The 22,443-nt window shown below is 49.1% G+C and overlaps 1 protein-coding gene across 2 annotated transcripts in view; it reads right to left on the bottom strand.

The window, feature by feature from the left end:
- Positions 1-18,981, bottom strand: part of LOC144126211 (parathyroid hormone/parathyroid hormone-related peptide receptor-like) — a 333,178-nt gene extending 314,197 nt beyond the window's left edge. The window contains exons 1-2 of one of the 2 annotated variants that reach the window (XM_077660241.1): positions 18,831-18,981; positions 15,624-15,728 (exon numbers count right to left, since the gene is read on the bottom strand). In XM_077660241.1, the coding sequence (XP_077516367.1) occupies positions 15,624-15,728; positions 18,831-18,881 (156 nt within the window). In that variant the 5' untranslated portion in view covers positions 18,882-18,981. The remainder of the gene's footprint in view (positions 1-15,623; positions 15,729-18,830) is intronic. The other variant, XM_077660242.1, reaches the window with a different exon arrangement.
- Between the last annotated feature and the right edge of the window lie 3,462 nt (positions 18,982-22,443).

The following is a 22,443-nucleotide window of genomic DNA, read 5'->3' as shown; positions in this document are numbered from 1 at the left end:
TCTGTCTCCGCGCGTGTATCTCGCTCGTCCTGTCGCGAGCCCAGCGACCAATCTGGGCAATCCGCGCTCAGAAAGAAACAAGGCCGTCCAATGGCGTGATTGTTTACGCGAACCATTGAAGACAAGGCGACCGAGTGTCACGCCGCTTCCCGTCCTTGGAGTGAACACTGAGTGAGGAAGAAGGCACTTGAAATGTTGCAACTTAAAACTGCACATGAACCAACTTCTTTTGGGGCGCCGAAAAAAACGTTTCCTCGAGCGAAGGTTCAGTAGCACTTGCGAATTGAGTACAACGGTTTGGTTTATGGCTTATGGGGGTTTAACGTCCCAAATCGACTCAGGCTATGAGAGACGCCGTAATGGAGGGCTACGGATAACTTCGACCACCTGCGGTTCTTTAACGTGCACTGACATCGCACAGCACACGGGCCTCTATAATTTCGCCTCCATCAAAATTCGACCGCCGCGGCCGGGTTCGAACCCGCGTCCTTCGGGTCAGCAGCCGAGCGCCATAACAACTCAGACACTGCGGCGGCTGAGTACAACGGGTGCTGCGAATTGTGTGAATATTTCAAGGCAGTCGTACACTTTCTGGGGTATTTTCTGTTTTTGCTTTAAACGGAGGCTTTTTCGTTTGAATTCCGCGAACAGTTTGCTCAGAAAAGCGGCCAATCGTAGCAGCGCGCACTCATTCCAGAATCGAAGGCAGCAAATCCATATTTCTGCTGCAGTGACCGGTTGAATTCAAGCAACAGGCACAACCTTTGTCAAATGTCCCGGCGGGTCACAGTAGATCGCACAGTTCAGCAAAAGACGCCTCGTTGGTTCACACTTCGGAAAGCCATGATGATCTGCATAAGCTGGACGGTAGAGAGCTCACCGTCTATTTAATGCGTGCCGTCTTGTTCGCGCCATTCTTCATGCCTCGTCGTACAGTGGGCCACGGTTATTGCAGTACGCGCCGTCTAAAAACCAACAATTCGGCCGCAAAATTTATCAAAAGGCATGGGAACGCTAGCACAACAACAGGAAAAGGTTTGTAGAACTGAAATGCGTGCTTTATTTATTTCCTTGAATTAGAGATCACTACCACCGATGGCAGAGGCTAAGGGTTCGTCGTTCTTTCAAGTTACGTTCAAGTGCATTTCACGCTATCTGGATGCAAATAAGGTTTATCATCCTGAAACTATAGGTGGTCTACGAGAGATGCCGGTGCGCGGGAATGCGGACTAATTTCGGCCCCGTGGAGTTCTTTAACGTGGACTGACGTCGCACAGTAGATGGACATCTTTTGCACTCCGCCTCCATCGAAATGCAGCCATCGCGGCCGCGTCTCGATTACATAGCCTTGGACTCAGCAGCGCGTACAACGTCGAATGAGCACACCTTTCGCGTTTAGGGCACGCATGCCCTAAACGCGCTGCTGATTGTGCCGCAGGTTTGTTCAGCGAAGGTAGTTATCAGCTTCTTTTTATAATCCATCTTGCTGGGAATTAATTCAACGCCTCTCAGCCATTCCACATCGCGTCGTCAACAGCGGCAGACCCTCTTCGCTGAGCAGTCATTAGCGGTCCACGGGCGTCGCTTACTTTACACAGAGAAACAAGCTTGCGCGAGGGTCATTGGCCAGCGAAGTGTGGGATAGAGAAGGCCCACAAATCACGGGAGACCGGTATTACAGTAATCTATTTAAGCGCACTTCAGGTGATTGTGTTATTGTTGAGCACGGAACGGTTGATGCCACGGCGGAAGCGGCACGGGAGAAAGATATTGAGCCTACGATACCAACAGAAGAAACAACCGGGGTAGTTGATATACGGTGACATCGCAGGCATGCACAAAGCCAAAGATAAAAGTTAGGAAGGAAACAAAACACTGCCTAGCACCGAACGAACTTCGTACCTTTCAAGCGAAATAAATACATTTGCCAAACACTCTGCGTATAGGCCTGTATGGGAGTGAAAAGAAAGTAAGCTGTCCTCTAACATGACCTCCCCCCCCCCCCCCCTCCCTTTAGGGGCGTTGTGTACTCCCTAAGTCCCGGTATAGGCTTCGATCCCTCAATATACTATACTCCTGGAAATGGAGGCATATTGCCACTGCAAATCATAGTAACTTGATGCCGTTAGCAATGGGAGGTCTGCAGAGGCGATTGAAATCTCGGTTAAAATCTTCGTAACTGATAAAACTTTGCACGTTTTTTAAAGACGAAATTTGTTGCTGCTGCCAACCGTAATTCGTATTCTAAGTCATGGAAAGCTACTGCAAGGCTTGGGGAGAATGCCCTGTTCCTAAACAAGAGTGCGCTAGAGGAAAACTGACTTCCCTTTCTACTCCTATACGTATAGCCTCATTTCTGCTCAGAGTGAGCACTAAGAAAATCAAATTTGATAACAAAACTCTTAAACGCGAAACCAAAGGAAAACTCTTAAACCAAATGAAAACGCTGAAGAATCACGTGATTTCACAGGTGCAAATTATGTCGAGTCTCGTGTAAACGTAATGGCGATAGATGGCTGGCTGACTGGCTACACCTCATGAAGAATATGAAAAGTTTCGATGAATTTGCTTCCTATCATCATCAGCAGCAGCGTCAGCAGCACAGCTGCGTCCTTTACGTTGATCTGCAGTTAACTTCGACCTACGACACTTGCGGGCACCTTGGCCCTAAAAAGCTTCCCGATTTCGTGTGCCCACCTATCTGTCTGCTGCCACGTCGTATACGCTTACCTGCCCTTGTAATCGATTCCTTTATATCTTGAGGGACCATCAGTTATCTTCCCTTAGCGTTTCAAGCCCTGCCCACGTACAGTTCCTCTTCTTTATTTCAGCCGGGATATCATTAAGTCGCGTTTGTTTCCTGACCCACTCTGCAATCTTCCAGTCTTGTAATGTCACCTTCGTAATTTACTTCCGCATAGCTCGCCGAGTTTTCTGCAACTTGTTTGCCATCCTTTTTGTGAGCAACAAATTTTCTGCGCCATAGTGTAGTGCTGTGGCCTGAACTTCTAGTGAGGTAGCCATCTGTTGGGCACACGAAACGGACCTGACGCATGCATTCCGCCAGAGCTGACATTGAAGATAACAATGCAGTAATTTATGGCCAATTTTGCATTTTTCAAGAGTACTATTAAGCCCTTTGCTTTTTGTTTCCCAGTAAAGTAACAATATAATGATCGGAAGTTATATTAGGAAGTAATGCCTAGAAATCGCTTCGGCGGTGCTGTAGGCAATATTGGAATCCTGCCGTCATTGCAGCCTGATCTGGAAGCCAAACTATATCGCTCATCAATTTTCTACATTAAATCGAAAGCGCATGGGAGTCATAGCCTGAGTTGCAAGTATGCGATAGGAGAGCGCGCGAAGCTCGCGAAAAGGACAGCACATGACAGGATGTAAAAAGGTCAGAAAGGAACGGAGCCCTGGGCGGAAAAAAAAATTAAGAATGGCGAGGCAGCTGCAAAGAAGCGTTAAAAATCCGCGCAGCTTCAAGCGAGAAGCATCGAGATGGAAAGGGGCGCTGTGTGCAGGAGCGCCATTAATCGCGCTTATCGCATCTTGGACTCGTAGCGGCTGCAGGATCATCGAGCACCGTCGAGCTGCGTAAGAATGCGGCATTTCTAACGCGCGCTTCTCACCCGGTTTCAGTTTACGCCAGACTGACTCTAAGGGCGTCGTTATGTTTCGTAACGAACGCGCCAACCATTCGGCCTTTAGCTAGTTTTCTGCGCACTCCTCGCTTGAACGTTCGATTATTTAACGGCGCGCCTCCGGCGCTTATGAAAAGTCGGAGGTCTGCTGGATCTCGCGGAGACGTCGGTGTTTTTACTCGTTGCGAGAAACATCAGATCACGCTTTCGACTAAAGTGCGGAAGCTTAACGAGCGCTATACAGACCACACGCAGTGGGCCATTATTTTCTAGGAGGCCATGCCACGCGAGTGGAGGACGCGCTGCTGCATGCTTGGATATCCTCTCATAGAGGTCGCTACGCTCCGCCAGGAGCAACTGCAGGCCCGCATGAGAAGAATTCAGAATTACCACGGGGATAGTGGTTGAGTTGAGTAAGGTTTTATGGCGCATAAGCGACTGAGGCTATTATAAGCCAAACTAAGGGTAGAATTTCGTTTGTGAGAAACCTCTAAAATTTATTTATAATCTCGTAGCTTGTTAAGCAGCTTGGCTTATTTTAAAAATGTAAAAACACAAGACACGTCTACAACTGCATTTCCTCCTATGAGTAAACAAGGGTTAAAAGGAATACTCTCAGAGTAAAACAGTGGAAGATGATTTTTTTCCTCAGTTCGTCCAGCTTTGCGCATGAACATAAAATGTGATTTATGGTGACCACTTCTCCGCACAACTTACACGTTGGTGTCAGTCCTTTTGCGAGAATAAAAATGCGTCTAAGGTGTGTGTGTCCAATGCGTAGGTTACATAAACTGACTTCAAACACCACTCCCTTGACTTGTATCCATCGTATCTTTAGATATGCTGGAAGCCCGAGAAATACGCACTGGCGTGTTTGTGTAGGGCTTCTGTGCCCTACAAACCATCTTTGCCCGGTCGTCATTCGTGCTTTTTTTTTCTGTTTTCTTCTAATTGGTTTTTCTTATATTTTCTGTTGGGCGTTGGCTTCTTTTCATTTATTTTCAATTGGTTTTGCCTGCGATAAGCTCTTGTTCGGTACTTTTGTGTATTTCTTGATAGTTTTACAATAAAAGGGAGAGGCCTTGAGGCCTGCTGACCTGGAGGTCTGTGCAGCTTCTTTTGCGGGTGGTGGCGCAGCGCTGGCTGCTGCCACCTGAGTCACAGGTGGCTCTGCTCCAGGATAACTGTATGTGACCCGGGCAGGCGACGAAGGCTGTTGTGATGCGGTGGCCGGTTGCACCACAACAGATTGCCTAGGTTTGTGCATAAACAAAACTCGTTTCCGCACTTCCCTGAAGGTTATGTTTTCTTTTACTTTGATTATAACAATCTCCTTCTCTTGTTTCCAAACTGGGCATGCGCGTGAGTACGCAGGATGGCTGCTCTCACAATTTAGATACAGGCGTGGTTCAGCTTCACATTTCTCAGGGTCATGTTCACGAGAAGCGCACTCTGCTCAATTTAGTTCGCCCCGGCAGTTCTAAAAGCCGTGGCCGTACCGTTGGCACTTGAAGCAGCGTCGTGGATTCGGTATATGTTGCCTAAGTTGGAGCTTTACGTAGCCTATTTCTACGGAGTCGGGGAGGTAGCTTGATGCAAATGTAAGGACAACGTGTATTGTGGGTATCTCCTTATTGTGTCGCCTCATTTTTATTCTTTATACGCTGGTCATATTCTGATCCTTTAGGCCTTCTAGAGGTTCTTCTTCGGTTAGATACGTAAAATCATCATCCGAGACAACTCTTCGAACAGTGTTGAATGAACGGTGTGGACTGAATGTTATTAGAATTTCTCCCAAGGATTTCGCTTCAAACAATTTTTCTTGTTGGTAGTTGTACAGTACTTCTAAAGAAGCTCACCATTTTCCAGCTTTTTGATCTTGTACACTTCTGCTATGGCATTTGTCAAAGTCCTAGAAACAATTAACGGTGATACGAGGCAAGCGCAGCAGGGGGCGGCAGAAAGTTAGGTGGGCGGATGAGATTAGGAAGTTTGCAGGCATAGGGTGGGCGCAGCTGGCAAAGGACAGGGTTAATTGGTGAGACATGGGAGCGGCCTTTGCTCTGCAGTGGGTGTAGTCAGGCTGATGATGATGATAACGACGAATCAAGCGGTCCTCTCCGTGTGTTCGTTGCGAACAACGCGGAATCGTGGGAAGCTGGTTGCATTCTTAGGGAAGAATTTAGATGTATCGGTGCGTCCCCTTTTGCTAGGGAGTTCAGTATTTAAAAAATGAGAAGCCTTAAAATGAGTTTGATGTTGGCAACGGTGCCAGCCGCCCACCACGGAGCCCAACATGGGGACGGGACACGACCTTTAAAAAAGCCCTGCCCACGCAAGCTGAACACCACTGCTATAACCCAATGTGGCTTAACACACGTTTGTCAGCCACACAAGGTTAGCCCTAGCAATCAGGAAAAGGAAAAAAAAAAGAGCCGGATTTAGGAAAGTTGTGTGAAAGCAGATAGGAAGGCGAAAGATGGAGGGCAGGACAGGAGAAGCCGACTGCCGATTTCTCCTGGGTAGGTCAGCCCGGAGGTGCATAATACGGGAAGCTGGAGCCAAAGTGGTGTGTTGCCTTCGCCGATGGGCCTTAAAAGTCCAAAAACACGGCGTCGGCTAAACCACCGTCATGTCCACCTCCCCGGACACGGCTATGCCACGCACTGCTAAGCGTGGGTGCTCGGGGTCCGTGGTGTCGCACTGTACACACAAACGTCTGCTTTAACAAAAGACGGCAACTGCACGCTTCACTCTTCGACTGTCGCATTATCAGCAGCGTGCAAAGTCCAACGCGCTACTGTGCAGATCAGTCATTATTAATGGACCTTCCCGATACCTGCCCTTTTGCAGGTCTGCTGTAAGGGCTTGTTAAATTCTTTTGGCCGCATCGATTTTCTTACCATGGTCTTTGAGGACCCATTGCCTTTTTTTTTTAACGCTAAGCACGTCGAAAAATATATCGAGATTGTTGGCTTATATGCAAGACCTGTTTCGCGCTCACATGGAGTCTGTTTCACTTTTGTTTGTTCTCATCAGGCATGTATCCAAGGAGAGGACTTAACCCTCTTCCGAAATCGTGCGTACCCACCCGCCTTATAACAAGAAATTACCGCTGTACCTCGGGCCCCATGCAAAAGAATAACCTCGCCTACGTGTTTTGTTCTCATAGTGAACTGCATAGAGTGCTTACCCTTCCCTAGACACGGTTTCTCTCTGTAATGAGTTCAAGGGTTCTAGTTTTCTACTTTATAAACCGTTCGCCATAGCTGCTGCTGTAAACTGGGTACCTAGACCTCGTTCAAGCCGTAGCTGGGCAGCTCTCCAGATTTGCGCATAGAGTTGAATTGGCGTCAAATTCGCACATCTCTCCATACTGGTGTTGTGCACCTTCTGAACTCTTTCGAGCTTCGTTCTCTAAGAAGGCGCTGTGTGAAGGCTGAAATTCGCTGCGAAGACATGGCGACATTCCTTACCTGATGCGCAAGAATCGGCAAGCTGACTGCGGCGCCATCCTGTCCACATGCTCAGACTTCCTCCTGATACATTTTCCAGGCTAGAGCGTTGTGCGTGTACGTACGGAAAACTGGCTGTCTAGCGGAGTTGCTTTAAAGCGACACTGAGTACCAATTCAAGTTGGCTTGTATCGATAGTGTACCACGTTCTAGTCACGAAGAGATCACTGCTACAGAAAACAGAGCTAGAAAAGACAATAGAATGAAATGCACGTGTCACAATCACCGTCCGATTTAGCAAGTAAAATGCGGAATCAATTTTTACTGAGAATAATAACTGGATGTAGCTGACCTCTGTTCTCGTTTAAGAGCGAAGAGAACCAAATGGACTTCGTCACGATTCGTATACAGTTGCACAGTATCGCACCGAGAACACGAATTCATCGCAGTAATTGCGACGGTGGTCTCTCGGCCGTCAGCAGATATACCGGGCCGTTTAGGCGGCGACATTGTGGAGCTGACTTCAGCCGTCCACGATGATAACCGATAAACCCGCTTGGGCGAGACTCACAGCGTGGCACGGGCAGACACCGTAACCGCCATTTACCGCAATACGCACCTCGTGTTCAGCCGGGATCGTCATCGTGTTTCCAGGCCGCATTTCGACTCAGGAGCGTGAACATGGTGACTCCGATCCCATTAGCCGAGCATGCTCGCGCGCGGATTCACGTCCCAGTGCACCGCGCAGCACCGGATCCGGGAAGTTTATTGAAAGCGGGGGCATCCATGTCTCGCCCCGAGCGAAGTGGTTCACGGCGCCGCTGCTGCCTCCTCTGCCCGGAGGGCCCGATATCGGAGCCCAACGCTTAAGTGTTCCTCAGCGGAGCCGAGTTATTGGAGTCCCGCGCAGGGCGGCTGACCCGAAAGCGCTCTCGTTTCGAGAGGACGCTGCTTTCTGTTTATCTGCCGCCTTTGTTTTGTTTTCTTTTCCCCCCACGCATTGGGTCCTTGCGGTGCCGCAGCGGGCTCGTCCTCCTCCCGGCTGGGCTTCTCGTGCTGGGATCGATGTTTGCGAGACCCGTGTCTCAATCTGGCGCATAGACTACGCGGCGCGCCACGCCTCGCCCGACGCCGTTCGCTCCCTTATTGCTTCGTGCTTTTACTTCGATGTACGGAGCGAATGACAGTCACTTCGCGTGTAGGCCGCCAGGAACAACACGCCGGAAGGAAGGGTTCCTGGAAAGCCACCAGGATGAGGGAGAGGGGGGGGAGAGTTTGTGCCGTCTCTGACTTCGTTTATTAAGGGAGGTGAACAAGTTTGGGTCAAGCAGTTCGTCGTCTTATTTCTGAGCGTATTGATCACTCTGCGCTCCCCGATATGAAACGGGAGAGCTAACAGTCGCCATTAATCTATCGTTACGGATGCTAGGAACGGCAGACAGCGTCCTAGTGCCGATATGATTTGTAGTACTATCTAGGAAGTTATCGTATCGTCGTAATCCGAGGAATGGCAGCACTAAAATAGTTTCAACGCAAGATAACCACATTTCATCATAAGTTTCTAAGTTATGTGCCATAAATACCAGCTTGAAGAATGTGTGCAAAACTGCAGAAATTGCACCATGAATTCTGTCCCGTGTATAGCCAAGAAACGCAGCTTGAGCAGTGCAATAAATTTCAGCAGCGCGAAGCTATCTGCCTGCAGCATCAGAAAAGAGACACCCTGACTCATGTGGGGTGTCTCAGTTCTTCCAATAATGCAATAATGTGGTGGACTGCAGCGTACGCATACAGACTGCCAGTGGGGCTTTAGAAAAAAGCTCAGGCCGCCTTTCGTCCGACGATTTTTGGTGTTCTGGATGACTAGAGCAGCAAGAAGGGTGTTTACTGATTTCTCTGTGATACAGAAACAGGCGGAGTTTGCAGCAAAGCTCGCTTGATTCGAAGCTTTAAAAAAATATCACGAACCATCTCTACAATTCACTCGTCAGAGTCCGCGTTAGCGTTCTCCCTGACAGTGGCGGGTGGCGTGGTCCATCACAACAATCACCGTGTGAGGCGCCGCACCCCTTGTCCGCTCGCCCGATCCAATTCAGCAGTCACAGTGTGCCTCACACCTCGACTGTCACCTGCGACCGCGGTTTCCTTCTCGATACCGGTCGGCTCCCTCCGACTCGCCCTCTCTTACTCTCTGCATTTCCCCGTTCTCTCTCCTTCCCTCTCACCTTTTCCCCTCTTCACTCTGCTTCCTCTCCCCAGAGGTTTCACACGCCGCCAACGCCAATGCGCACGTTTTGCGCTAATGAGGGCTCTAATGCCCACGCATTAAAAACCTTTCGTGAAGGCAGAAAGAGAAATTGGAGCCCTGAGCTACCGTTTCAGTGTAATGACATGCGACAGTAATTAAATGCAGCATTATTACCCTACCGCGCGGGATACGTGCGCAAAAATATCCCCCATGTTAAAATACAAGGTGATCACAATCTCCGTCCAAGTCTATCGCCTTACGCCACCTGCTTATGAGAGAGAGCCTGTATGCCTTCATGGGACCACTACACTGGTCTTACTCCACCAATAACTCCTAATAACGTCTTACTCCATCAATAACTTCCTAATCGGTGCTGTAGTGCTTCCCGCTAAATGCATCCTTCAGTGGGCCAAAGAGATTAAAGTCCGAAAGTGCGAGATCCGGGCTTCAGGGTGAATGAAGAAGAGGCCACCGAATACGTGTGATCTCCTTAGTGGGTTGTCTAGCGTTGAAATAGGGAAGAAAAAGTTTATTCACACTTTTGTGGCGATGCACGCGCGTGAATCGTTTCTTGAGTTTCTCGAAAGTCTTGCAGTTGACTTTGGAGTTTATAGTTTCACCATGATGGAGTACGCCGATTAAAATAACCCCTCCAAGGCCTCCTAAGACTGTGACCACCGCTTTGGGAGCGGAGCATGCAGTTTTAACTTCCTGCTGCGAGGATGGCTTTGGTTTTATGAGGTTTAACATCCCAGAGCGACTCAGGCTATGAGTCCGAATAAGAATGTCGAACTTCCAATAAGAATGTCCGCAAATTGCAAAGTTGAAAGCGTCTAAGTTGTGTGCACATGGCCGGCTCGCGGGAGATCATACTTCCTTGCCCTTGTTCTGGTGATAGACGGTTCGCCCATCGGCCACCGTGCTTTTGTTCTCTGTCAGGTCTCCGCGGATATTCTGTAAGCGCCCCTTGGGATGACCTCGTTTTCTGCCAAAAGTAATTGAACCAGAGCTCTCTGTTTGGAACGTACCGCCTTTACAGACGCCATTTTGAAAGCTGATTGCAGCACTGCCATCTATCGAAAGTTATTCCAAAGTCATGAGGTGACCCGGGAAGGTTCAAACAATGTCTAGCACAAAGTTTCAAAAGTTTTGGGCGGACATCGGTCGAGATAAATATGTGTTGCAGTGCTTATTGAATACCTTACATAGTATCAAAAGAAAGGAACTGCACGTCAGAAACAGGATATTGCAAGAAGCCAACGAGCGCGCAACTGAGTTCTTTTCCTCTAGTATGATGCAAAGAAAGGCTCAGCTGTGCGTGCTGCGTAAACTTGAACTAAGCGTTTTCTACGCCTTTATTCCCGTGACGTTGTAGCCAGTTTGGTTTTCGTTTGTTGGCTACTCTCAGGGAGGAATACCTTTTTATTATTAAAACATTACTTGTCCCATTATGAGAAAAGCCGGCGGCGGCGGCGCGCGCGCGCGTGTGGGCGCGTGTGCGTGTGCGTGCGCGTGCGTGTGCGTGCGTTGCAAGTGCTCGTGTTGCAAGCACAGAAAATCCGAGCGATGGCAAGAGAAATTGGGTGGAGTCAACAAGCGGCCGTATGACGCACACAGCAAGCCGAACACCGCTACTTTAGGCAATCTTATACATGTCGTTGATCTATACATTCTCGCCACTAGCTGACCTCCATGCGGCGCCAGTTTTTCCGACATTTTTACCAAAATTGTGACGCAACCTTTTGTCGTACAGCGTTCCGGGTGGTGTCATGCGATTTCTCCCTGAATATAGCTTACATGTGCTGGCAAAGTTGGAGGCTAGCTTGCGAGAGGTATTCGAACCGATGTCATATGCCCCTTCAAATGTGGTTTCCCTGATTGTCGTATCAAAATTGTGACGCAACCGTTCGTCGTACAGCGTTCCCGGTGGTGTCATACGGGCCTAGAGACAGTAATGGTTTCGCTTTCCCGCACGTAAGAATTCCGTTACTTTCCGAATATCCAGAAAACAGCATGCTATAAACATAGTATACTCTTCGTGAATAATGCCGAGGCACATGTGCTTGCAGGCAGGCCGTCAAGGCAATTACATGTGATCATACAAGCATGAACCTCTTGATTATATTAATAACGAACCGTGATAGCTTTTGCTCTGTGTTTACCACCTTATCGTAAAAGTTCATGAGCCACAAGAATTGCAGGCACATTGCGAGCAAACAAATGAGACTTAATGTGCTCGTTAACACCTCGTGCTGGTAGTTGACCTGTGAGAACACTCATAACTTACGACAGCACACTATGAATAAGGGTGCATATAAATTTGATTAAAACACCAAGAGTGTCAATTATTTTATGTGACTGAATGTCAGTCAAAGGGTGCCGCAGATTCCGATTGCGTCGGTGACGATAACGTGACCGATATTCTGTGTTTTCTCTCAGCGTACGAATTATATCTTCGTTTTTCATGTGATGCTTGTAGAGGATGGCAAAAATTCTCTATAGTTTTTGATTCCAAAATAAAAAAAAAGCGTAAGCTTCGAAAATGATAATATAGCATTATATATGCAAGAACTGGCCCCTTTGTCAAGGGGATATGCAAACATGTTATAAGAATTATTAAACACGCTTGGATCCTATCTCCAAGGCTCTGTGCATACAAAGTTCCTACTGGGGGCAAAAATAAAATAAACCGCGACACGTATACGGGAGCAAAAATGCAACTCGTACGTTGCCCCTGGCCGCGATAGCATCGGGTTACCCAGCAAGATTGCAGCCAGCATATCACACTCATGGCAGAGCCTCACGTACCACGTAACAAATCGTGCACGCCGGAGCAACAACGAAAGCGCCCGTCGGGGCTGCTGTGGAAAGTCCTTGCGCCCTCCGACCTCCCCCTTTCTGAGCTTCCTTATCTTGCTCTCTCGTGCGAGGAGACCTTCGCCGAGGATGAAATAAACCTCGCCCGCGCCTCCTGCCACTCTCAGATCCCCGTCTGCGAGACTTGTTGACGCGGACGCGTGATTCTCCCCGTAGAAAACATGTGGCGAGCACGCGAACAAACGTGGAGAGAGAAGTTGAGAGAAGAAGCAGACGGGACAAGGCGCGCACTTTAGCTGCTAAGTTCGCGGTTAAGACAAGTGGGATGCATTAAAAAACAGGGAGACCAAGTGCGCACAATACATCAACGAATGGTCGTCACGATATTCCCGACCACGCTGTCGTGTGTCATACATTTAGCGATCAAGGTAGAAGAAGTTATTTCTCGACGCCAGAAGGGACGGGGTGACCCCCCGCTGGTATATTCATACTAATTTCTTTGGCAATGAGGAGGAGACGCTTGTGTTTTCAAATTCAGGAGTGCACCAGCACCGGCGACAATGGTCGGCAAAATGTCCACCAGTGCTTCTTTTAGTGATGCCCAGGCCTCCCGTAATATTTCATTTATGCAACGTCCTGTCTGTCTGATGCGGCGTGTATAGCAAACGAGGGACCTTCAATACACGACGGCGTTTTATACAGCTTACGAACTTGTCATTGGGCTGTTTGTGCATACCTTTCAATAGGCGTCGTTCCCCATGTTGCACATCCCAGCAGGTTTTTTGTGCACCGTAAAGGCGGCGATTGGGATGCAACATTTTCGAGCCACATTGCAAAGATTGTATGACAAGGACGAAATCGGCACAGGTCCCATCCGCTGAAGTTCGCGGTCGCTCCGGCGATGCTCAAGTACGCAGTTGGTGTCGTTGGTGGGGTATTCAACCGTTGAGGCAACCATTTCGCAGGCATGCACTGGGCGGGTCAACCTTTGCAACCGGAAGAGCACTTTATGGGCCATTTCACGTTCACAATTATTTTCCAGGGCACCGTTTTTTGCAGTGCTCTTTATATGAACGAAATGAAAGCCTACCGCTTGAAATAGCAGCATATACGCCCTCGTCGTTGCACTCGGAATCTACTGACGACACTATTGTTGCAACTGATGTACCATCGGGGGCAAAACAACAGACCCCCACCTCCTAGTTCCGGCCCGTGCCACGATGCGAAGGGGCGCCGCCTGACAAAGGACTTCTGGTGTCGAGTCCGGCGCAGTGGGTCTAACTACTCATCCTGTGGTGACAGAAAAGATTGGTCACCTCCTTATGGCCTGCCCCGCTTATGACACTGAGAGAATCGCGCTCTTTGATACATACCACGAGCTGGGTCTCCCTACCGGCACAGAAGCCCAAACGCTGCACCCCAGCAAACAGCCACTTCAGGCCCTGCGAATCCTTGTAAATTTCCTTCACATCACGGGCCTGTCCACGGTGCTGCAGGCTATATCAAGCCTCCGCTCTTGCCCCGAGTGCTTCTAGCCAACTCCCAACCCTCTCTCTCCACCCTTATTCCCCTTCCCTCCTCCCGGGTGCTGTGCAGTGTTCCTCTAGAGGGCAGCCAAATACCGCATCCGTAACCCCAATCCCCCAACCAACCAAGCCAACCAAGCAGTGGGCCCGTTTCGACCCCAGAAGTGCTCTGTCAGGTGGCGCGCCTACGCAGAGTGACACAGGTCAGAACTTGGAAGTGGGGGCCTGCTACTTTCGCCCCGATGGTACATGTTGTGTTCCTTTTTGCTTTGTCCCTCGTACTTAGAGGGCTGCTATTTGTTTATCGATACGAATAGATTGCGAACCACTAAACTGCAGCCTTTGATGCAAAATTGCAGTACATCATACTCGCGTAAAGAAACTCATTTCGGACTGCCGTAACCTAAGAACACTGCTTGTGCGGTGGTGCCTGCAGCTTGCTTCAAAGAGGCCGCGGGACGGTGCGCAAGGGAGAGCTGGCGTCAGCGAATCAGCGGCTGATCTGAAGAACCAGTTCGCTCATAAGGACACTCGGTTACGTGTCAGCGCCTTTGCACACGCCGTTCATGCCAGCCGATAATGCGATGCCGCAAGATGGCGGCCAGTCAGGAATAGGCTTGGCACGCGAATAAGGTCCGCACTCACTACGGTGACTCATGCGTTTGCTCATTCGCCATTGGCCACAAGCGCCTGCGACGTAAAGGCTGACAGCTGGCTAGCAACGTGTATCGCCGGCTGCGCTATCAATGGAGGTGTTGACTGGTTGCGAAAAGGGCAAAATAATGATTCCGGAAAAGCACTGCTGCAAAGCATCACCTTAAGTTTTTTTTTTCTAATCATGCATCTGATTACCTTGCTATTGCAAACTAACCAGCTCAGAAAAGCAGAAGGACCATGAAACATGCGAATGTAGAACGTGAAGGAGTGAATCGCTATAGCCCACGAAGCGAACGGCTACCACGAGCGTAATTTAGCGTTGTACAAATGGCTTGAATTCGCCGTAAAGCTGGTTCTATGCTCGAAGGCTCAAGCGGATTACTTTAGGGGACTTATAACTTATATTGCGTGTCATTTAATACACTGGGTGCAATAAAAACGTTGCCTTCCTCGGCAATATTTCCATGTTTCTTCGAAGTAGATTTTTTTTTCATCCCAGAATGTGCAAAAAAAAAAATAGTCTTTCTTCATACCGCCGTCGGATTTTTGAAGTCAAGCGTGAGATTCATTCTTTAACAGCGCGGGAACACATCAAAATACGAAGAACACACAAAACAAGCGCTGATTACCTTAATTATTGCCGCGAATTGCGAAAGTTGGTAGCGATTCATGTTTTAACACGCGGGAAGACACATGAAGCGCTTGTTTTGAGTGTTCTTCGTATGTAGTCTCTTCCCGCACGGTTAAAGCATGAATGAATACCAACTTGCCCAGTTCACAGCGTCAGTTAGGTTGAAATTTGTAGGGCCCGCCATCTCCTCATCTTAACACCACGCGCCCCTTCTCCCACTCGTCCCGCTACATCCAAGCTGCCCCGCGGTTTTAAGGAGAAGGACGACGTGTCGCCAGTACCGTGCTAACAAATGCATAGGGAACCAGAACAGGTACAAGACGTTCACGCTATTCCACTTCTAAAAAAATCTTTCCTTTCTTCGAAAACCTCACCGCATAGCATGAAGTTTCGCTAGTTGGTTTTTGATGATTATAAATTAGCGCAATACCAAGCTAGTCAAACTTCAAGCACTGGCGAACTTCTTTTCTTTTTTTTTTGCACCGGGCTCTATCCTTCCGGAACTTCTGCAGCTTCCGTCTATGTTTCTATCTCTTCTAGTCCCTTCAAGGGGCTGCGCACACCTGTATTTATCTTTGCCATCAACCATTCCTACCCACCCCGCGACGTCACCTCGCTGACTGGAGCACTTCTACCTACCTGTGGCCACGGAATACGCATCTGCCGGATTCTTCGGTCGGAAGCATGGCGGAAAGTCCACTTTTCCAAAGGCCATCTGCCTAGCATGCCACCACGGTGCTCTACCTGGATCAGCAAAACATCGTTTGGAAATGGGACTGCGCGCAGCTTCCCGAACTCCTGAATTCCCGTGGAAGAAGACTCAAGCCTTTTTGCCCAAGAAGAGGCCGCCGGTCACCGGCCAGCAGAATATTCACGCCATCGGTACAGTTGTAGTTCCTGAGGAAGCAGCGGGTACCCTAGAGCTAGGGCCAAAATTTTGCACCCAACCACAGCCTAACAAAGCCGAGCTCCTAGCGCTTGTGAGCAAAACCACTTCAAAAGCCAGCTGCGATGACATTAATAGGTGGATTTCGGAAGGTGTCGACGCGCTTCGAACTACGGGAAACGGCGCCAACAGCTTCAACACTCGCAAGGCGGTAGCTTCGCTCAGGAAAGCGTACCTGAAGCTACTGTTGTCAGACAAAGAGTGTGGCTTCGCGCTCCTCTCGGCACAAGACTTCGACCTCAGGTCTCGAAAAGCGAAGTTTAACAACTTCCGGATTCTGAAAGGCATACGGCCGGCGAGGGAACATGACGCGGTCAAGTTGTGCTATCCAGAAGGGTTGGACAAACTTGCCTCAGCTGTGAAGAACAGCCGTGACTTATGCCTGCAGGTCTCTTTTGCGAACAACAACAACAACAACAAAAACACTCGTGTCGTTTCGCTTCTTCTCGTCCCGTTTTTTGCGCTAGTTTACAGTTCAGGTCATAATTCCTTGAAATCCAGTCCATCAGCTTAGACTGCTTCTCACTGAAGTTGACTGTTCCTATAAATAAGGCGAGGGTTTTAGTCACGCCGTACTTATCTCGCTTTGTTTGTTTACCCTGACATCAGTCCAGAGACGTACACCCCAAAAATACGTATGGGCCATTTTTTTTTTCACTCTACAGATGGCGTTTGTTTCTAGTAGCTTGTACTAAGGGATCCAGAAGAAATAAATATAGGAAGCCAAGAAGCAATGCTCACAAGGGCAACATGCAATGGGGTAACATTGAATGCAACATAGAATGTAGTGTAACGTTGAAGCGCCCGACCTACATCGAAGAACCGCGGTCCAAAGCGGACTGGGATGTAATAACTTCTCTGAGATTCACGCACTAACAGCAATGCCGAGTGAGTGTGGAAGCTTGGGCGAGTTGACGCTTCCTGGCATGGCCGGTAAAGCACGGGAAGAAAGTACGAAAAGAGACAGAAGCACGAGCCCGGCGTTGAGTGCGTGCACGTTCATGATGAGCCCTGTGGAAGATTCTGGGCTCGTATTCAATTCTTGTGACGCAGCCAGTGCGCAATGGTACCGAAAGCAATGGGGCTTAACAAGACGCATGCAGGCGGTTGTTTGCACATCATGGTAACCAAAGGAAAGATTGCATTTCGCACTTTGATGCGAGAAGAGCTTATGCCAGCAACTTTACATTTCACTGCAGTGCAAGTCCCATTCCTCTCTTTGTTTTTGACAAGTCTCGTGAAAGAGCAAATGCTTGATATTCTGCGTGAAGAATGTCATGGAAGATATCCGTGGACGCAGAGGAAAGAGCAGTGTAATACATTTAGAAAAATACTCAACACGCCGCCAGTCAATTATTATCGACTTTAAAGCGAAGTATTGAAAAGCAATTACCAATGTGGTAGCACTACGAGCGATAGTCTGCAGGGAAATACCGGCGACAGCGAAATCAGGGCAAAGCGCTGCGGTGGTCAATTGGCCGCAGGCAGCGTGCGTAGGTTGCAGCTCCGGTGCGCGGCTGGTGCACGGCTGCTGAGTTGCACCCCTTTCAGTTTGACACTCAGTCTTGAATGCATGCCTAATTTTGAACATTTCAATTCTTCCGCGTCATTCTTGGTGCACGCAACTGTTCGGCTCTTCCGTTCGAATGTCAGCCGTGAAGCCGGCCCCGCAAAAGCGGCCCGCGGCGTTTCCAGAAGTTTTTATAGACATCGATGACAACCTATCTACACTCGGAAAAATAGTTCTGTGCGATGCTTCTGTTATGCCTGAAACCTTTTAGAGATTCTTTTCTAAAGAACTGAACGCGCCAACGATTAGTCCACCTTTTGTCTGCTCTTCAAAGGTGCCGGGCCTGGAGCGCTAGCTCAACCCTCTCGTCGTTACGAAACAGTACAAACAGCGAACTGCCATTGCTCGCAAAAATATCACTCTTGTTTGCGTACGATAGCGCGCCGGCAACCAACGCTCGAAATAGCCTTGGTTTCAGGTCATGTCTCGGCGTCGTGACATTTCTTTTTCCCTTCCTTTTCTTCGTCTATCTATCACAATGTATGAAACACGAGTATACAAGTTGCTTTTTTGCCTACTTTTGCGGAAATATGAATAACTTCATAATGCGGAGAAGATTCTCGCCACATAATGTAAAATTTGCATGTATGCTTGTAATAAAAGAACGCACGCAAAAAGTCGAATTCTAAAAGATAAATGCACCTAAAGGGAACAAATCCCTCGCCAACGCTCTTGACTCATAATTATTAGTATATTTTCTTGTATGCAGATATTATTTCGACATGGTTACGGCTCGGTACTAAATACTTCTGGAAAGAAAAGCATTTTCAAATAAACATACAATTAAGGTCGCCGTTTCAAACATTTCCAGCTTGTTATGGAATACTCGGGCTTCGCATAAAGGCCACAGGTCCACTAAACCCACATCTTTATTGCTTCGATCATTTTTGCCTATGAATGTTCGGGCCCGCGTGCGCACACGCCATCGCACTGCATTCGCCCGAAGAGGCGATGAGACACCAACTGATATCACAGTATACCAGTCGCACGCAACGCAGCTCGTTGAAGTGGGGCAGAGCGAGGAAGCGTTCAGGTCATGGGGTGTCATCTCTGGCAAAGCGTGACAGCCCGCTCGCGCGCATGGTCACGTGACGGCGTGTCGGTTTGGCAACACGGAACCATTGCCGCCGCCCCGCGCCCAGCAATGCGCAGGCCGCGCAATCAGCATGAGGACTCGGCGCGGCACACATCCGAGCCGAAGGCCCGAACGCGGCTACTGCGACCTCCGAGAGTGACAGTGGGCGGAGGTGACGCAAGGCGGCGAAAACAGCGCTCCCTGCGATAACAGCGGAGGAGGAGGACAAGCAGAGCGGAAGAGGGACGCACTCACCCCAAGCGGCACCGATGACTCGTCGTGGACCTCGTCGTACAAGGGCAACATTTCGGAAAGCGGATTGCTGCGGCGGCCCCCGGCGCTGTCGCGCTCGTGCCGTACTGGAAGCGAGCACGCGCCGGCGCCTCGGGTAACGCGCGCCAGCCTCCTCGCTCAATCATAAAATAGCGTCCGGCGATAAGCGGACGTCCGCGGCGGGAGCACGCCTGGGCTGGGGGATGCGAAGAGACGCGCTGGGGAGAGGAGGAGGCCACGGCGGCGTCCACGACTTGCGCCGCCACTCGACGACGATGGGCGCGGCGGCCGCTTGTCCCTCGATTCGTCCCGAAGACGCGGACCATCTGGAGCACGGGGGGAGCCAAAACGAGCACCGGTGGCTGGCCGAGGGAACCGCTGGCTGCTGCATCGCCTTCGGGCAGGAGGCCTCAATAGGATCGGGACACTCGGAGAGAATGCACGGCTGTGCCACGATGTTGGCTCACGTGCTCCATACGACAACGCGACTTATAACTACGAATGCCCGATAGATCTGACGACAGGAACGAAAGAACGTCCAGTATCCTGTTCGGAAAGACGGACAAAAGGTGGCGAAATCTAAAACCGCTGGCGTGATTTGCGGCGCAGTTGTACGTTGACTCCTCACGGCTTTCGCGTGTACAAAGGGGGTTCAGTGAGGCCAGAGCTTCCAATAGAGGTGGCAAGTGAATTAACTGTAGAAGTACTTGCTATTTGGCTAGTTGGTTCATCATAAATTTGAATGGCGCAAAGGAACAAACACAGGAAGACACGGAGACAGGCGCTCTTTCTGTCTCCGTGTCTTCCTGCGCTTCTTGCTTTGCGCCATTCAAATTTATGAATGAACTTTGGCGCATATATGTATGTCAGTTCAGTCTCCGCGAAAGTCACTCTGCTTCTAACACTACACTCCAAGTCCCCGACCCTTGAAGAGACTCGCACCGTTAAACATGTTGTGACGTCAAGCTTCCCCCAATAGAAATATTGCAGCCAAATAGGTGCTTGTTGAAGTGAGAAAAAAAAATATGCTTGAGGGTTGGTCCTGATATAACCATTGTGAATGGCGACATCAAAAGACGTGTTCATGAATTGTATTACTGAGTCTTTTTAGGCAAACAGATGCATCTGCAGCAGTTCTCCCAAAGAGCACTGGGATTTTTCGACAGAGTCTTCCTGGGGTGTTGTCTTTGACGGACTGACACAGCCGCAAGTGCTATTCGTTTTAGTAATTTATTTTGTTTTGTGCTTAAAGTAGAATGCAACCGATCTGCGACACACAATCCTCGTCTTCGAACGGCTCTTGCGTTACCCTTCTTGCTGATGCCATCGCAAGTCTTGGAGGCGCAGAACAACAAAGACCTTTTCATCGTCGCCTTTTTTTCTTGGCGGGTAGGGGGTGGGGGGGGGGGGGGGGGGGGTCCGATGTGCAATTCAAGTGCTTTCTAGATCATAACCATTAAAAATTACTCAGTGTAGAATTCAACACACGTTTTCTTTATCAATACCTGATTGCGACGTTCCTCTTGATTTATCTTCACTCCAGAAAGCATCTTGGCAGGACATCCAGCAAACACAAGCCTTTGACGCTGTAAACTGTTGTTAGAAGGCAAATTCACGAAAGACTAGTATCCACTTGCGTTAAAATTTAAATTATCGCCTCACTACTATTGCTCATAGACTTATCATGTCATTCGCTGGTACAATGCACGGAAAAGCACTTCTGGCTGATTAATGATGGTAGAAAATGGTAGATATCCGGTGGCGTCGCCTTCGCCTTTCACAACATTGGACCAACGCCGTTCACAGTTCGAGATGTTAAATTCGCTCTCGCCGTTCCTGGTTAGCTCATTTGGTAGAGCAACTGCTCCGATGAGGCGGTGGTTCCGGGTTCGAACTCCGGAACAGTACGAATTTTTCTTCAACTACAAAGTTTCTGCGAAGTTGAATAGCTCCCCTTTGTAGCTGTATGGCTGCGCTTGGGTGGATGCCAATGACAACTCTACTCCACCTTTGGGTATTCGACCAACGTCTAAAGAAGAGGTGACTTGGTTGATCGAGGAGCCATATAAGCGCGTACGTTTTTTTTTCTACCGACCTTTGTCCTGCACATAACTGCGCACAAGGCGCTCGCCTTTGTTGTATTTCATGTGAAGCGGGGCTTCATTCGACTAGAAGTCGAAACGCCCTCGTGGCAAATACCGAGAAGGGTTGGACAGCTGTCGTCGCTCTGAGAACGTCTAATAACGGTTTTAATAAAGTAGGCGCCCCCAACTGGCAAGTTTTGCATGCCAGCAAAAATGAAGAGAGGAAGCCGCGCCTAAGAAAATAACGTTGCAGTTGGGGTAGGACGTCAAGATTGCACGCGTATATGCCACACCATTCCCTCGATATGAAGATGCCGCCACATGACGCCACCAGACAGTTTCTTCCGACTTGGACGCCCACGCATTTCATCTCCGCGCGAGAATTCTTAGCGCGTCCTCAACGCGGTTCCACGTGCTGCGACTGCGCCAAAAACATCTGGCGCAGCCGGATTCTTGGCGACGCGATTATCGCTGGATGCTTTCACGCGAATTGTCACTTCGTGAGCTCTGCGAGCGCGGCATCTTTACTTGTTCACTGCACGGAGCTCTACGTCTTATTTTCTTCTCGCATGCATTGCGGAAATTAGAGAAAATCTCTTAGAGATCAAACGATATATTAATAGTGTTACGACGTACTGCGTTCGTAAACACTGAGCAGTATTCATTCTATGTCGCTCCCATTTGCTTCTGTGGCTACCCAGAGATCTCTGGAGGACCCCTATTTTTTTCTCAGTTTACAAAACACATTGAAGTGCAGATCGAAAAGAGCAAGTCACACTGTAGTTGTATGCTTAAATATAATAAAACCTTTAAATATGATAAAATGACATGCAAACAGTTCTGCGGTTGGATATTAGTTCTGAATACGGAAAAGGCGTCTTCATCAAAAAGATGTCTTCATGCAAATCACATTAACAAAGCGCTCTTTCTAGCCCTGACGTTCATCGTACCAATGTACCCCAATATAAGGACATCGCTTTCTTCACAACTAACCATCTAACTCGCATCCAGAACTGTTCAGCTGCAGCAGTGGCTCAATGGTTACGGCGCTCGGCTGCTGACCCGAAAGACGCGGGTTTGATCCCAGCCGCGGCGGTCGAATTTCGATGGAGGCGAAATTCTAGAGGCCCATGTACTGTGCGATGTCAGTGCACGTTAAAGAAACCCAGGTGGTCGAAATTACTCGAGCCCTTCACAGCGGCGTCTTTCTTAGCCTTAGTCGCTTTGGGACGTTAAACCCGCATAAACCAACCGAAACCAAACCGAATCAATGCTGTTCATTCAACCGCTTGACACGCACAGGTCGTCTTCTCGCACTTTTCCCCACCGTCCGTCCCACAGTGCACGTTACTCAACCATAGGGGTACAAATTAACTCGGAGGAGGAGGAGGGACTTTAATGGAACAAGAGAGGTCGGCCTGGCATGCTACTCCAGGAAATTAACCTGGAGTCCTCCACTGTGGCATGCCTCAAAGTCCACGCGCATCATATGTATGTTAAGCCCTACACGC

The sequence above is a fragment of the Amblyomma americanum genome, chromosome 3 (genome assembly GCF_052857255.1).
Source record: "Amblyomma americanum isolate KBUSLIRL-KWMA chromosome 3, ASM5285725v1, whole genome shotgun sequence".
Taxonomy (NCBI): domain Eukaryota; kingdom Metazoa; phylum Arthropoda; class Arachnida; order Ixodida; family Ixodidae; genus Amblyomma; species Amblyomma americanum.
This window is presented reverse-complemented; position numbering and strand designations above follow the sequence as displayed.